At 45.7% G+C, this 13,620-nt stretch overlaps 1 protein-coding gene across 11 annotated transcripts in view; it reads right to left on the bottom strand.

Moving 5' to 3' along the window:
- LOC119978777 (ras-related protein Rab-44-like) overlaps positions 1-13,620 on the bottom strand; it is a 217,278-nt gene that overhangs the window by 38,490 nt on the left and 165,168 nt on the right. For 10 of the 11 annotated variants that reach the window (XM_038820647.1, XM_038820646.1, XM_038820648.1 and 7 more), the window contains 5 exons: positions 7,920-7,977; positions 6,511-6,695; positions 5,278-5,482; positions 2,343-2,527; positions 1,448-1,649 (listed from right to left, as the gene is read on the bottom strand). In XM_038820647.1, the coding sequence (XP_038676575.1) occupies positions 1,448-1,649; positions 2,343-2,527; positions 5,278-5,482; positions 6,511-6,695; positions 7,920-7,977 (835 nt within the window). The remainder of the gene's footprint in view (positions 1-1,447; positions 1,650-2,342; positions 2,528-5,277; positions 5,483-6,510; positions 6,696-7,919; positions 7,978-13,620) is intronic. The other variant, XM_038820643.1, reaches the window with a different exon arrangement.

Raw genomic sequence — 13,620 nt, forward strand, 5'->3', positions numbered from 1 at the left:
AACTGGGAAACCTATGAAATTTAAGCTCATTGCCCAAGTAATGGTCGTTCTGTCCAATGGACATTCCGACTTTTCTTTGTTTTGACTGTTCCCGGAGGTGTAAGCGACATAGAGTGAGGCATAAGCCAGGTGACAGTCTGTCTCTGGACGGCAGTGCGTTTGAGTCTGACTGGGATCCTTTGGCCCTCGCGCTCATGGAGGGGGTTGGACTGGTCTCTGTGGAGACCAACAGCAATGGATGAACCAGTTCCTGCAGGGCTGAGGCCTTCCTGCTCCTCTTACAGTGTGTGGTGAATATAAGAAATATGTGTATATATTGTATTGTATGAACCTGCTGCAGTAATATTTCCTTAAAATCTGGTTTGAAAGACAGCCAGACACTGTGGCTGGAAAAGATACAATTAAGATATCATAAAAGCGAGATCATCCTTCTTTCCAACCTGTATATGTTTATAAAGAGAAGCCGAATTGTTTTTTGTGCTGATTTCTGGGGATTCTCTTGGAGTGGATAATTGGACACTGTGGGAACGATCTAGCCGGAAAAGCACATTTCTTTCTGGATGGAATTAAAGGGGCCCGCTCCTGACATTATCCCTACTATTTAAAGGCACTCTTTTTCAGGCCTCGACGGGAAACATTCTGCCAAGGCCTCAATAAGTCAGATTTCCTGCACTGAGGAGTTCCACTCATCAGTACAGGAAGAGATTGGGGAGCCATTTTAAAATTATGCCTGATCTCTCAACTCCATGGTGTGGCCCACGGACCCCCCAATGCCCCAAATCACATTTTGGGGGGGTCTTCAAGTCCCCCCTCACCACACCTCATTCGGCAAAGTACCCCTAAGCCCAATCCCCGGCAAGGGCAAAATTCCACCTGAACACCCTGGCACTGCCTGCCTGGCACTCTGGGAGTGCCTCTGCCACCTTGACAGTGCCACCTTGGCATCCTGGGAGTGCCTCTGCCACCCTGGCAGTGCCACCTTGGCATCCCTGGGGGTGCCAGGCTGACGCTGCCAGAATGCCACACTGGCAGTGCCAGTACTCCTGTGGCATCCACTGCGAGGTTCTTCTCCGGTATCCTAGCTAATGTTGTGATGGAACCATCAATTCACTAGACACGTGCTTTAAGATATGAACAGTGGTTTTAATCTACTTACTACAGAGCCAGTCTGTTACCCGTTGAACTCTCGATGAACTGCAGGCTGGCTCTGGACAAGGGTATTTATACAGCAGTCCAGGGGGAGGAGTTGTGGGCGGAGCCAAGGGTGGAGCCCTGTACAAACTCCTGAGCATTCCCAGAGCTACTCACCCTAGTGATCGGATAACGCTACTGCGCTTACAATGGTATTGGTAAATACAGTGTGAATTATTAAGTTACATTCACCACATGTTGGGATCTGGTCCAGGATCATAATAAGTAGAGAAGCCTAGTTCCTAGGCCCAGCTACCTCTTTGATTGTCTCCGCTGCTCCATCTCTTGAAGTTGTTTCTGTTTCCTCACAGGCTCCATCTACATCATCACCCGTTGCCATGGTCACATCCTGACCTTCGACCCTCAGTTGAGAGTTCCCAGGATCCTCTCCCTGTGAGGCCATTTTGCTTGAGGTGTTGTGAGTCACACGCCGTCGAATGGAGCGAGTTCTCTGAAGTCTGTGGAGCAGGAATGATGGGGGAAAACACCCTTGCTTAATGTTCAAAGAAACATATGTGCGATACAAATCAGATGATATCCGGAAAGGAGCATGCTCTGCATGTGCTGTGAATCAACCCTGGTTAATTAATGAGGTAAGGGACTAGATTAAGCTAAAATATTATGAAAACTGCAAATCCAGCAAACTGACAGAGATGGATTGGGATAGAATGAAAACAATAAGAGGATCAGATAAGAAAGAGATAATGGGCGGAATCTTGTTGAGGTGTTAGGGGATCTTGCCAGCTGGGGAGCCGGTGAGTGACCCACTCAGACTTTTTTAAGATGGACCATCGAACGACGTGCTTCTCACGGCGTATTTACACCAGCAGCGGGCCTTCCCCCGAAGTCAGGACTCTAGAGACTGCAAAGGAATGCAATGTCTGAACAAGTCCCATGTGCTAAATGGTCCATCACTGTTCCTGTGTAACATTGCTGGGAGAGAATTCAGGAATCCAAACTCCAAATCAGAACTTGTTGGAGTTCCTGCCCCCTGGGTATGAGAGATTGGAAGATAAAGCAGTTAATAATGTGTGTCCTGATAAAGGAGCTGAAATTGTGTGTGTGGCATCAGGTTGGAGGATACAGGGATGGGGAATGACTGAGGTGATCTAATGCTCACTGGGACACAACACCTCGTGGGGATCTCTTACCCTTCTTTCTCCTCTTGCTGCGCTGCTTCCTCCTGCTGAGCCACCAGCCGATCCTGGGCCTCCTGAAGCTCCTGTTGGATCTGCTGCAGCCGTGTCTCCTTCTCCTGATTGGTCAGTTTGAGGCTCTCAATCTCATTGATGGCCTCGTCCTGTTTACTGTGCAGAGAGACAAGCTCCGCCTGTAACTGGGAGGGAGGAACACACAAAGGGAACACATTCAATCATCAATGAAAAGACCATCTCCAATTATTATCTAATCATTCACAAAATATGTCCAGAAATCCTAGTTGCTGGTATCTACCTCAGTCTCTCTTTTGCCCATTTTCTCTCCACCTCTCCATCACAGAGTGGGGATGAGTTACAGGATCTGGTAGAGCATGCCACCAGCCCATGCCCACACCAATCAGACTCGAGCTGAAAATTGTCATTAATAATTTCAGGTTAAAGCCCAACAGGTTTGTTTCAAACACGAGCTTTCGGAGCACTGTTCCTTCCTCAGGTGAATCTGGTGTTGTAAGACTTCTTACTATTAATAATTTCACTAAACGTATATTGTAAACCATCCTTAGCTAACACATACTCTCCTCAATCTCTCTATCAGTCTCTCAAGATCATTATCCTGATCTCTCAGTCTCACTCTCTTTCCATCCCTAAATCTCTCTTTCTCTCTCTGTCTCTGTCTCTCTCAGTTTTATCTATCTCTCTTAATCACCCCCACCCTCCCCATCAGACTCTAATTCCAAAGGTTTCTGCAAAATCCAGTGGGTCACGTCCTCACTTAATTTGCAAAACCCACTCCTCCCCAGATACTTATGGGGAAGCTTATGAAACGTAAGGTAATTCTCCAAGTATTGGTCTTTCTGTCAAATGGACATCCTGAGTTTTCTTTGTTTTGACATTTCCCGGAAGGTGTATCGAAGGCAACACAGAGTGAGGCACAAACCAAGTGACAGTCTGACTCTGTTCAGCGGGGGTTTGAATCTGACTGGGATCCTTTGACCCTTGAAGGGGTTGAAGTGTCTCTGTGCAGACTGACAGCAATGGGTGAAACAGTTCCTCCAGGATTGAGGCCTTCCTGCTGCTCTCACAGTGTGTGATGATGTGCAGAATCCAATGAAGAAACACACCGGAATGCATGGGAGGATAAAATGAACACAGGGTCATTTAGGCACACACAACTAACTCTCCTCACCCCAAAGGGTCACCTTCCTCAACCTGCAACCAGGTCAGGATTTTTATACGGCGAGGTTCCCCCTTGTTAAGGGAAAGCCCTGTCCTGTTTTACCGGGTGGAGTTCATGCTCAGTGGTTGTCACGGGGGACCGGAGGGATCATAGTCCATGATCTATGAGGGGATTGTAACAAAATGTAAGACATTGGTGTATATATTGTATTATATGTATCTGTTGTATATCTGCTGCAGTATTAGTTTTTAAAATCCTGGTTTAATAACCAGTAAGGCTTTGTGGCTGCGAAATGTGCAATTAAAATGCTGTAAAAGTGAGATCATCCTTCTTTCCAACCTGTATATGTTTCGAAAGAGAGGCCTCATGGGTTTTTGTTATAATTTCTATGCATTCCCTTGGGAGTACATAATTAGAGACTGCGGGTGCGATCTTAGGGAAAAAAACCACTCTGTTCTGGGTGGGATTAGAGGGGTCATTCCTGGTGCTTGTAGTGCTGGGAACGACCCTGCTGTCTAATGGCACTCTTGTTTTTTTTTCGGGCTTCGACAGAAAAAGCCCGTCGAGGCCGCACTCATTTCCTGCACTGAGGAGCTGTTTGTCAGTGCAGGAAGAGACTTCGCGAGCCCCCCACACCACAACTCATATAGACAGGGCAACCCCAGGCCCAATCCCCGGCATTGCCAAAATGTCACCTTGGCAGTGTCAGGCTGGCAACCAAGTGGCACCGTCAGGTTGCCAAGGTGGCACTACCAGGGTGCCAGTCAGGCAGTGTCAGCAAGCCCAGGTGGCATCCACAGTGCAAGGGTGCCATTCTGCCCAGCTATCAACCACCCACAGGCCACTGTTCACCTGGAAGACCCCCCTCCCACCAAAGTGCAGTTCCGCCTGGCCAGTGCTAAAGGACAACCAGCTGGGGTCTCCTCGGTAAGGCGAGTGGGCCCCGGGAGCCGGTTCGATCTGGTGTTGGCAGAGTTAAGTGAGCTTTTAAACTCACTTAACTCTGCAAATTTGGGTCCTGCCCATTTTGGGCAGGATTCAGATTGTGATTTCTTGCAAGATCTTGTGAGGTACCATGGGGTGTAGTGACTGTAAGGATGCCCGGAACAGGCTTCTCGTGGGATCTGCTGGCCACTTCCCATCCCGATTCCTGTGGAACGGCCGGTAAATTGCGGCCATTGAGTTTAAACTTCAGCAAGTCATCGGATTTGAGTGGAACGGGCATCATGTAATTAATGGGGGAGCCAGGGCTGTAGCCAGCAGAGATTTTAGTATAGTTTTGGCTGTGAGCTAAACAGCAGATTCTGCAGAAGACTGTCAGAGATTCAGCATTAATCTGACAGGGTCTCTCTCAGAAAGCAGTCTCTCAAAAGACCCCTCTCTCCAAAGATTGGCAAGTAATCCTATACTTTCTAACTCGATTTAAAAGTAGTTTTTGACCTATGATAGGTTTTGTTTTATTGGAGTTAAAGAAGATATCAGTTAAGTGTTAAAAGAGTTTCTTTTGATTGTCAGGCATTACTTAACTGGTAATTGTAAGGTATATTCCTGTAATGTTAAGGTAGTTGAATACTGTGTTAATAATAAAGTTTGTTTTGATATACCATATCCTTATTTTTAAGTGGAATCATTTTTGAAGTGAAGTATACTTTCCTTAGTTTTATAAATGTTTCTCTCCAATAAACTAGCAAATATAGGTGTCTGGTCCAGGATCATAATAAGTAGAGAAGCCTAGTTCATAGGCCTAACTACCTCTTTGATTGTCTCTGCTGCTCCATCTCTTGCTAAAGTTGTTTCTGTTTCCTCACCGGTTCCAACTACATCATCACCCACTGCCATGGCCACATCCTGACCTTCGACCCTCAGGTGATGGAGGCCAGGATCCTCTCCCTGGGAGGCCGCTTTGCTCGAGGTGTTGCGAGTCACACGTCGTCGAATGGAGCGAGTTCTCTGAAGTCTGTGGAGCAGGAATGATGCAAAACAGCATTGCTTAAACTTCAAAGAAATGTTTGTACGATACAAAACCAGTCGATATCCAGAAAGGAGCATGCTCTACTTGTGCAGTGAAATGACCCTGGTCAACTAATGAGGTAAGTGGCTAGATTAAGCTGAAATATAAAGAAAACTGCAAATCCAGCAAACTGACAGGTGGACTGGGATAGAATGAAAGAGTAAGAGGATAAGACAAAGAACAAATAAAAGTACAGCACTGGAACAGGCCTGCGGCCCTCCAAGCCTGCACTGACCATACTGCCCTTCTACACTTCCAAGGTCTGTATTCCTCTATTCCTATTCTATTCATGTATTTGTCAAGGCATCCCTTAAATGTCACTACCGTACCTGCTTCCATCACCTCCTCCAGCAACGAGTACCAGGCACCCACTATCCTCTGTGTAAAAAAAACTTCCTTCATACATCTCCTCTAAACTTTGTCCCTTGCACCTTAAACCTATGTCCCCCAGTAATTGACTTTTGCACTCTGGAAAAACGCTTCTGACTATCCACTCTGTCCATACCCCTCATAATTATATAGACTTTTATTAGATTGCCCCTCAACCTCCGTTGTTCCAGTAAGAGGAAGAGGCAACAGGTGGAATCTTGTTGAGGTGTTAGGGGCTCTTGCCAGCTGGCTGGAGAGCCAGCAAGTGACCTGCTCTGACTTTCTTGGGAAGGACCGTTGAACCATGTGCCACTCAGTCAGTGTCTAGATCAGCAGCAGGACTTCCCCTGAAGTCAGGACCCTGTAGGCCATGAATAAATGTCTGAACAGGTTCCACGTGCTGAATGGTCCATCACTGTTCCTGTGTAACATTGCTGGGAGATAATTCAGGAATTCAAACTCCAAATCAGAACCTGCTGGAGAATTTGTGCCTTGGGAAAGGAGCTGGAAGTGTGTGTGGCATGGGATTGGAGGATACAGGGATGGAGAATGACTGAGATGATCAAATGCTCCATGGGATACAACACCTCGTGGGGATCTCTTACCCTTCTTTCTCCTCTCGCTGAGCTGATTCCTCCTGCTGAGTCACCAGCCGATCCTGGGCCTCCTGAAGCTCCTGTTGGATCTGCTGCAGCCGTGTCTCCTGCTCCTGATTGGTCAGTTTGAGGCTCTCGTTCTCAGTGATGGCCTCGTCCTGTTTACTGCGCAGAGAGACAAGCTCCGCCTGTAACTGGGAGGGAGCAACACACAAAGGGAACACATTCAATCAGCAAAGAACAATAAATCCTCTCGTCAAACACCTCTATTTATCTCTATTCATAAAAAACAGAAATGCTGGATAATCTCAGCAGGTCTGGCAACATCTCACAGAGTTAATAGGCGCGATTCTCTGACCCCCACGACGTGTGGGAGAATCGCGAGAGTGCTGGGCGAATCTCGCCACGCCGCCCTGGCACCCGCACGCGATTCCCCCACCCCCCCAAAACGGCGTGTCGCGTTTTGCGACAGGCCGCTCGGAGAATCGCCGCTCCGGTCGAGCGCCGGTTCTCCGGCCCGAATGGGCCGAGCGGCCTGCCTAATACGACCAGTTCACGCCGGCACCAACCACACCTGGTCGTTGCTGGCGTGAACATCGCGCGACTGCTGCATGTGGGGCCTGTGGGGGGCGGAGGGAGGATCGAGCACCAGGGGGTGCTCAGGAGGGGTCTGGCCCGCGATCGTTGCCCACCGATCGTTGGGCCGGCGTCTCTGAAAGACGCACTCTTTTCCCTCTGCCGCCCCGCAAGATCACCCCGACATGTCTTGCGGGGCAGCGGAGGGTAAGACGGCAACTGCGCATGCGCTGGTCGCCGATGGCCAACGTGCGCATGAGCGGGTGACGTCACTTAGGCGCCGCCGGCCACGCCATTCAGGCGGCGCCGCTTTGAAGGCCCGGCGCCCGAGATTGACGCGCCGCCACTCCTAGCCCCCTGGGGGTGGGAGAATAGGGGGCGAGGAGCGGCCTCTGACGTTTTCACTCCGGCGTCGGCACTTTGTCTCCCTTTGGAAGAATCGCGGGCAATGTTTCAAGTCTGTATAACTGCTTCCGAGTTAAGGGATGTTCAGAGTCATGCGTATGTGACAACTTCTGTCTATCGTGGACTTCCTTTCAGACAAATTTCCCTCCTGCTGGCTGTGAATCTGTTTGGAAGATTCTGTCATTATTCCCCCCCCCCCCGTCCCCCCCCCCCCCCCCCGTCCCCCCCGTCCCGTCCCCCGTCCCAATTCTCAGCCACAGTCTGTGTGACTCCCTCCCTGACAGTCAGTCCCTGCTCTCTGTCTGAACCCAGTGATGGTACATGAACCCTCACTGCTCCCCCTCTGGCTACGATCCATGTCACAAAACACATTGTCAGCACACACATGGGCAGTGACTGAATCCCACCCTTTTCCCTGTGCATCCATCCCTCATTACCTGTTGATCAGCTTCATCGGAACGCCGTCCCTCACTGCCGAGAGATTGATCCCGCTCTCTGGAATAAAACCAAATAATCAGACAGACAGGGAGAGAGGGTCAGTGACAGAGGACTCACTTGAGGCATTTGTTCATTTTTCAAATGGTTTCATGTGATGTTGGTGTCGCTGGCTAGGCCAGCAATAATAGCCCATTCCCAATTGCCTTTGAGAAGGTGGTGGTGAGCTGTCTTCTTGAACCGCTGCAGTCAGTGTGGTATAGGTACACCCACACTGTAGTTCAGGAAGGATATCCAGCATTTTGACAGTAAAGGAATAGTGATATATTTCCGATCAAGGTGGTGTGTGTCTTGGAATGGAACATGCAGGTGGTGGTGATCACATGCATCTGCTGCCCTTGGCCTTCTAGGTGGCTGTGTAATTATTGTGGAATGAGAACGGAATAATTGGAAATCTAGTTGTGTGAGACCCCTTGGAGATGAGCAATCATAATTTTTCATCAAGGTGATGAGTGACGTGGTTGATTCGGAGACTAAGGTCCTGAACCTTAATAAAGGAAACTACGGTGATATGAGGCGGAGTTGGCTATGACAGATTAGGGAATGTTACTTAAATGGATAACGGTGGACAGGCAATGGCAAAAAGTCAAAGACTGCATGGGTGATTTGCAACAATTGTTAATTCCTGTCTGGAGCAAAAATGAAACAGGAAAGGTGGCCAAACCATGGCTTACAAGAGAAATTAGACTTCGTATTATATCCAAGGAAGAAGTATACAATAAATAAGTGGCCAGATAAAATAGACCTAAGGATTGGGTGCAGTTTAGAATTCAGAAAATAGAGTATGAGAGTAAGCTTGCAGGGGACATAAAAACTGACTGTAAAAGGTTCTATAGATATGTGAAGAGAAAAAGATTGATGAAGGCAAATGTCGGTCACTAACATAAACAAGGGCATTTATAATGGGAAGCAAAGAAATGGTTGATCAACTATATACATACTTTGCTTCTATCTTCACAAAGAAGGACACAAATAATGTACCAGAAATGTTGGGGAACACAGGGTTTAGTGAGAGGGTGGAATGGAAAGAAATCTGAATGAGTAGGGAAATGGTGTTGGTAATTGGATTGAAGGCCAATAAATCCCCAATGCCTGATAAATTACATCCCAGAACACTTGAGGAAGTCACTCTAGAATTAGCGGATGCAATGATGGGAACAGTTCCTACAGATTGGAGGGTAGGTAATGTAACCCCATTCATTAAAAAGTAAGGTAAAGAGAAAATAGGGAATTATATACCAGTCAACCTTACGTCCTTAGTGGGGAAAATTCTAAAGTCCGTTATCAAAGATTTGATAGCAGAGCACTTGGAAAACTGTGGCAGAATTGGAAAGAGTCAGCATTGATTTACGAAAGGATAGATTTCAAAAATGAGTCAGCATGGATTTCAAAAATCTACTGGAATTCTTCGAGGATGTAACCAGTAGAGTTGCTGAGGAGAGCAAGTGGATGTGGTTTATTTGGACTTTCAGAAGGCTTTTAACAAAGTACCACATGAGAGATTAGCCTGTTAAATTAAAGCATATGGGATTGTGGGTAGTGTATTGCGATGAATAGAAAATTGGTTGGCAAACAGGAAACAAAGAGTAGGAATAAACAAGTCTTTTTCCGAATGTCAGGCAGTGACCGGTAGGTTACCGCAGGGATCAGTGCTAGGACCCCAGCCAATCACAATATATATTAATGATTTAGTTGAAGGAATTAAATTTAATATCTCCAGATTTGCAGATGAAATAAACTTGGGTGAGAGAACGAGATGTGAGGAGGATGCAGGGATCCTTCAGTGTGATTTGGACAAGCTGAGTGAGTGTGAAAAAGCATGGCGGATGCAGTATGTGGATAGATGTAAGGTTATCCACTTTGGTAGAAAAACAGGGAGGCAGATTATTATCTGAATGGCCACAAATTTGGAGAGGGGAATGTGCAATGAGACCTGGGTGTCCTTGTACACCGGTCACTGAAGGTAAGCATGCAGGTACAGCAGGTAGTAAAGAAGGCAAATGGTCTGCTGACCTTCATTGTGAGAGGATTAGAGTACAGGAGCAGGGATGTGTTGCTGCAATTATACAGGGCCTTGGTGAGGCCACACCTGAAACATTGTGTGCAGTTTTGCTCTCCTTACCTGTGGAAGGATGTTCTTGCTCTGGGGGAATCCAGCGAAGGTTTACCAGACTGATTCTTGGGATGGCGGGACTGATGCATGAGGAGAGATTGAGTCGGTTCAGATTATACTCGCTGGAGTTCAGAAGAATGAGGGGGGTCTCATAGAAACCTATAAAATTCTAACAGGACTGTACAGGGTAGATGCAGGAAGGATGTTCGCAATGGTGGACAGGTGTCCAGAACCGTAAAAATCAATCAAGGCGATGGTTCACCCGAGCAAGCGTGAGATTTTGTCTCTGGTCAATTCTGGACACTGACTGGCAGACATGCAGCTGCAAGTCTCTGTAAGATATATTTTATTACTTGTTTCATACCCAACTGATAAACACATTTATGATGACAAATTGGAGAGGCTGGGCTTGCTTCCACTGGAGTTTAAAAGAGTGAAAGATGATTTAATTGAACCTGAATGGTCTTGACAAAGTGAACATGGAAAGGATGTTTCTTCTTGTGGGGAGTTCAGAAATAAGGGGCTCTCTTTTGAAATTAGGGGAAATCCTTTAAGGATAGAGAAAATAATTTTTTTCTCAGAAGGTTGTGTGACTTTGGAACTCTCTGCTTCAGAAGGCGGTGGAGATCATGGTCATTGAATATTTTTAAGGCACAGGTAGATAGATTCTTGTTCAGCGAGGGGATTGTCATGTGAGAGTGCCTTTTAAGAAATGGATGTTTAAGCAATGTACCTTTAACAAATGCAGTGATGTCAGAGTGTGGGTGGAGCTGGGCTTCAGCTCAGCCATTTTGAAGTTTTTAATTTCAGTTTGAGGAGAAAACTGGGAGTGTCTGTGTGTTTTGCTGAGAGCTGTTTGAAAGGAGAAAGCCAATCCTGAGAAAGCATTTTGAGAAGTGCTTGTGTCGGCTGTGTGCTGCATGAAAACGTGCTGGGACTGCAGGCTGATATATCTTTCCCATCCAGCAGAAAATATATATTAACTGTAACCTGGTGGTACTGTTTTTGTGAAGGTGAAGCCTTTTGGATGTTTGAAGGAACATGTTGAGGGATTATTTAGTGTGCTTCAAAAGCAACAATCCATTAAAGGGGGAGGTTGGTTGAAATCCATGATACATTTTGGGGCTCTGAAAATTCCTCTCCCATAACAACTGGGGGCTCAAGAGGGATAAAAGTCTATCTATTGGATTGGCTTTTGTGAACTTAAAGACACCGGAAGGATTTTCCGGTGTGGTATTTTAGTTTAAGTGGGGAGAGTGTTGTGAACAATGGCACTTTCGGAGGCTCAGAGGTTTTTGGGGGTGGACGCGGTAACACATGATACCTTACAGACAGAGACTAAAAACAGACTGTTAGGTTTGGCAAAAGCATTGCAGTTAACACTGCCCAGCAAAATGAAAAGATGAGGTAATTATGGCGGTATCTGCGCATTTATGTTTGCCTGTGATACATTCTGACTCATTAGATATGGCAAAGCTCCAGTTGCAGATTAAGCAATTTGAACATGAAAAAGAATTAAAGCAACTTGAACATGCAATGAAAGGAAAGGAAAGAGATAGAGATAGAGAGGAAAAAGAAAAGGAGAGAGAAGAAAGAAACAAAGAAAGAGATAGAGAGGAAAGGGAAAAAGAGAGAGAGTTTGAACTTCGGAAAATGGCTCTTAAACATGAAAATCAGTTAAAATTGGCAGACGCAAAGGGACACGTACAGTTGGAGGAGATGGATGAGGATAATGAGACAGAACGTCAGAGTCGAAGATGTGGTGGAGATCTATTTAAATATGTCCAAGCATTGCCAAAGTTTGACGAGAAGGATATAGAAGCCTTTTTCATTTCATTTGAGAAGGTAGCTAAACAAATGCAATGGCCACAGGACATGTGGGTATTACTGATTCAAATAAAGCTGGTAGGTAGGGCCAGTGAAGTGTTTGCATTACTACCGGAGGAGGTATCTGGAACGTATGAGGAGGTGAAGAAATCCATCTTAAGTGCAGATGAGCTAGTGCCTGAAGCTTACAAACAAAGGTTTAAAAATTTAAGGAAAGAATTTGGTCAAACATACATGGAGTTTGAAAGGCTCAAACAGAGTAATTTTGATAGGTGGATAAGGGCTTTGAAAATAGACCAAACGTATGAAGCTCTCAGAGAACTTTTGCTTTTGGAGGAGTTTAAAAATGTAATTCTTGATGTAGTGAGAACTCATGTGGAAAAGCAGAAGATTAAAACTGTGAGATTAGCAGCAGAAATGGCAGATGATTATGAATTAGTTCATAAATCAAAGATTGGTTTCCGACATCAGTTTCAGCCTGTGAGGGATAGAAACTGGGGACATGAGAAATACTCAAGTGGTAGAAGTAAAGGTGATCTGATGGGAGATAATAAGGAGAGCGTACCTCAGATTCAAAAACAAATCCAGGAGGGTGGAAGAGACATGAAAAGGTTCAAATGTTTTCACTGCAATAAACTAAGCCATGTAAAGTCAGTGTTGGTGGTTGAAGAAAAGCACTGGGAAGGCTGATGTGGTAAAACAGGATAAGACAGTGGGATTTGTTAGAGTGGTAAAGCAAAGCCCAAGGGAAGTGAAGGAGGTGCAAACGATTGTACAGCCTGATCAAGAAGTAATTTTTAAGAAGGTACCAGATCTCTGTAAAGAATTTACTTGTGTGGGTAAAGTTTGGTCATGTGTATCAGGAGGAGCAGGTAAAGAAGTCACAATTTTAAGACATACAGGGGCTAGTCAATCTTTAATGGTAAGAGATGAGAAATTATGTAGTTTGGGAAGAATGTTGCCAGAAAAGGTGGTGATATGTGAAATTCAGGGTGAGAAGAGTAGTGTTCCATTATATAAGGTAAGGTTGGAAAGTCCAGTGAAGAGTGGTGAAGTGGTAGTAGGAGTAACAGATAAACTATCTTGTCCAGGAATACAGTTTATCTTGGGTAATGATATAGCTGGATTGCAGGTGGGAGTGATGCCTACTGTAGTTGATAGGCCAGTGGAAAATCAGACAACTGAGGGTTGAAGGACGAATATCCTGGGATTTTTCCGGATTGTGTAGTAACAAGGTTGCAAAGTCACAGGTTAAGACAAGAGGAGAAATCAAAGAGTGAAGATGAAATAGAAGTGCAATTGTCAGAAACAATTTTTGATCAGATGGTTGAAAAAGAACAAGAACAGGTGGAGGATGAGGCGGATATTTTTAGCTGAGGAAAATTGGCGGAGTTACAATAGAAAGATGTAGAAATAAAATGGATATATCAGAAAGCATATACGGAAGAGGAATCTGAGAGTATACCAGAGTGTTATTACCGTAAAAATGATGTCTTGATGAGAAAATGGAGACCTGTACATAGGCAGGCGGATGAAAAGTGGGCAGAAGTTCATCAAGTAGTATTGCCGGAAGGGTATAGAAAGGAAGTGTTGCGAGTTGCACATGAGGTACCAGTGGGAGGTCATTTGGGAATAAGGAAAACTCAAGCTAAAATCCAGAAACATTTTTATTGGCCTGGACTACATAAAGATGTAGTTAAATT

This window comes from Scyliorhinus canicula, chromosome 15, assembly GCF_902713615.1.
Source record: "Scyliorhinus canicula chromosome 15, sScyCan1.1, whole genome shotgun sequence".
In the NCBI taxonomy this organism is placed as follows: domain Eukaryota; kingdom Metazoa; phylum Chordata; class Chondrichthyes; order Carcharhiniformes; family Scyliorhinidae; genus Scyliorhinus; species Scyliorhinus canicula.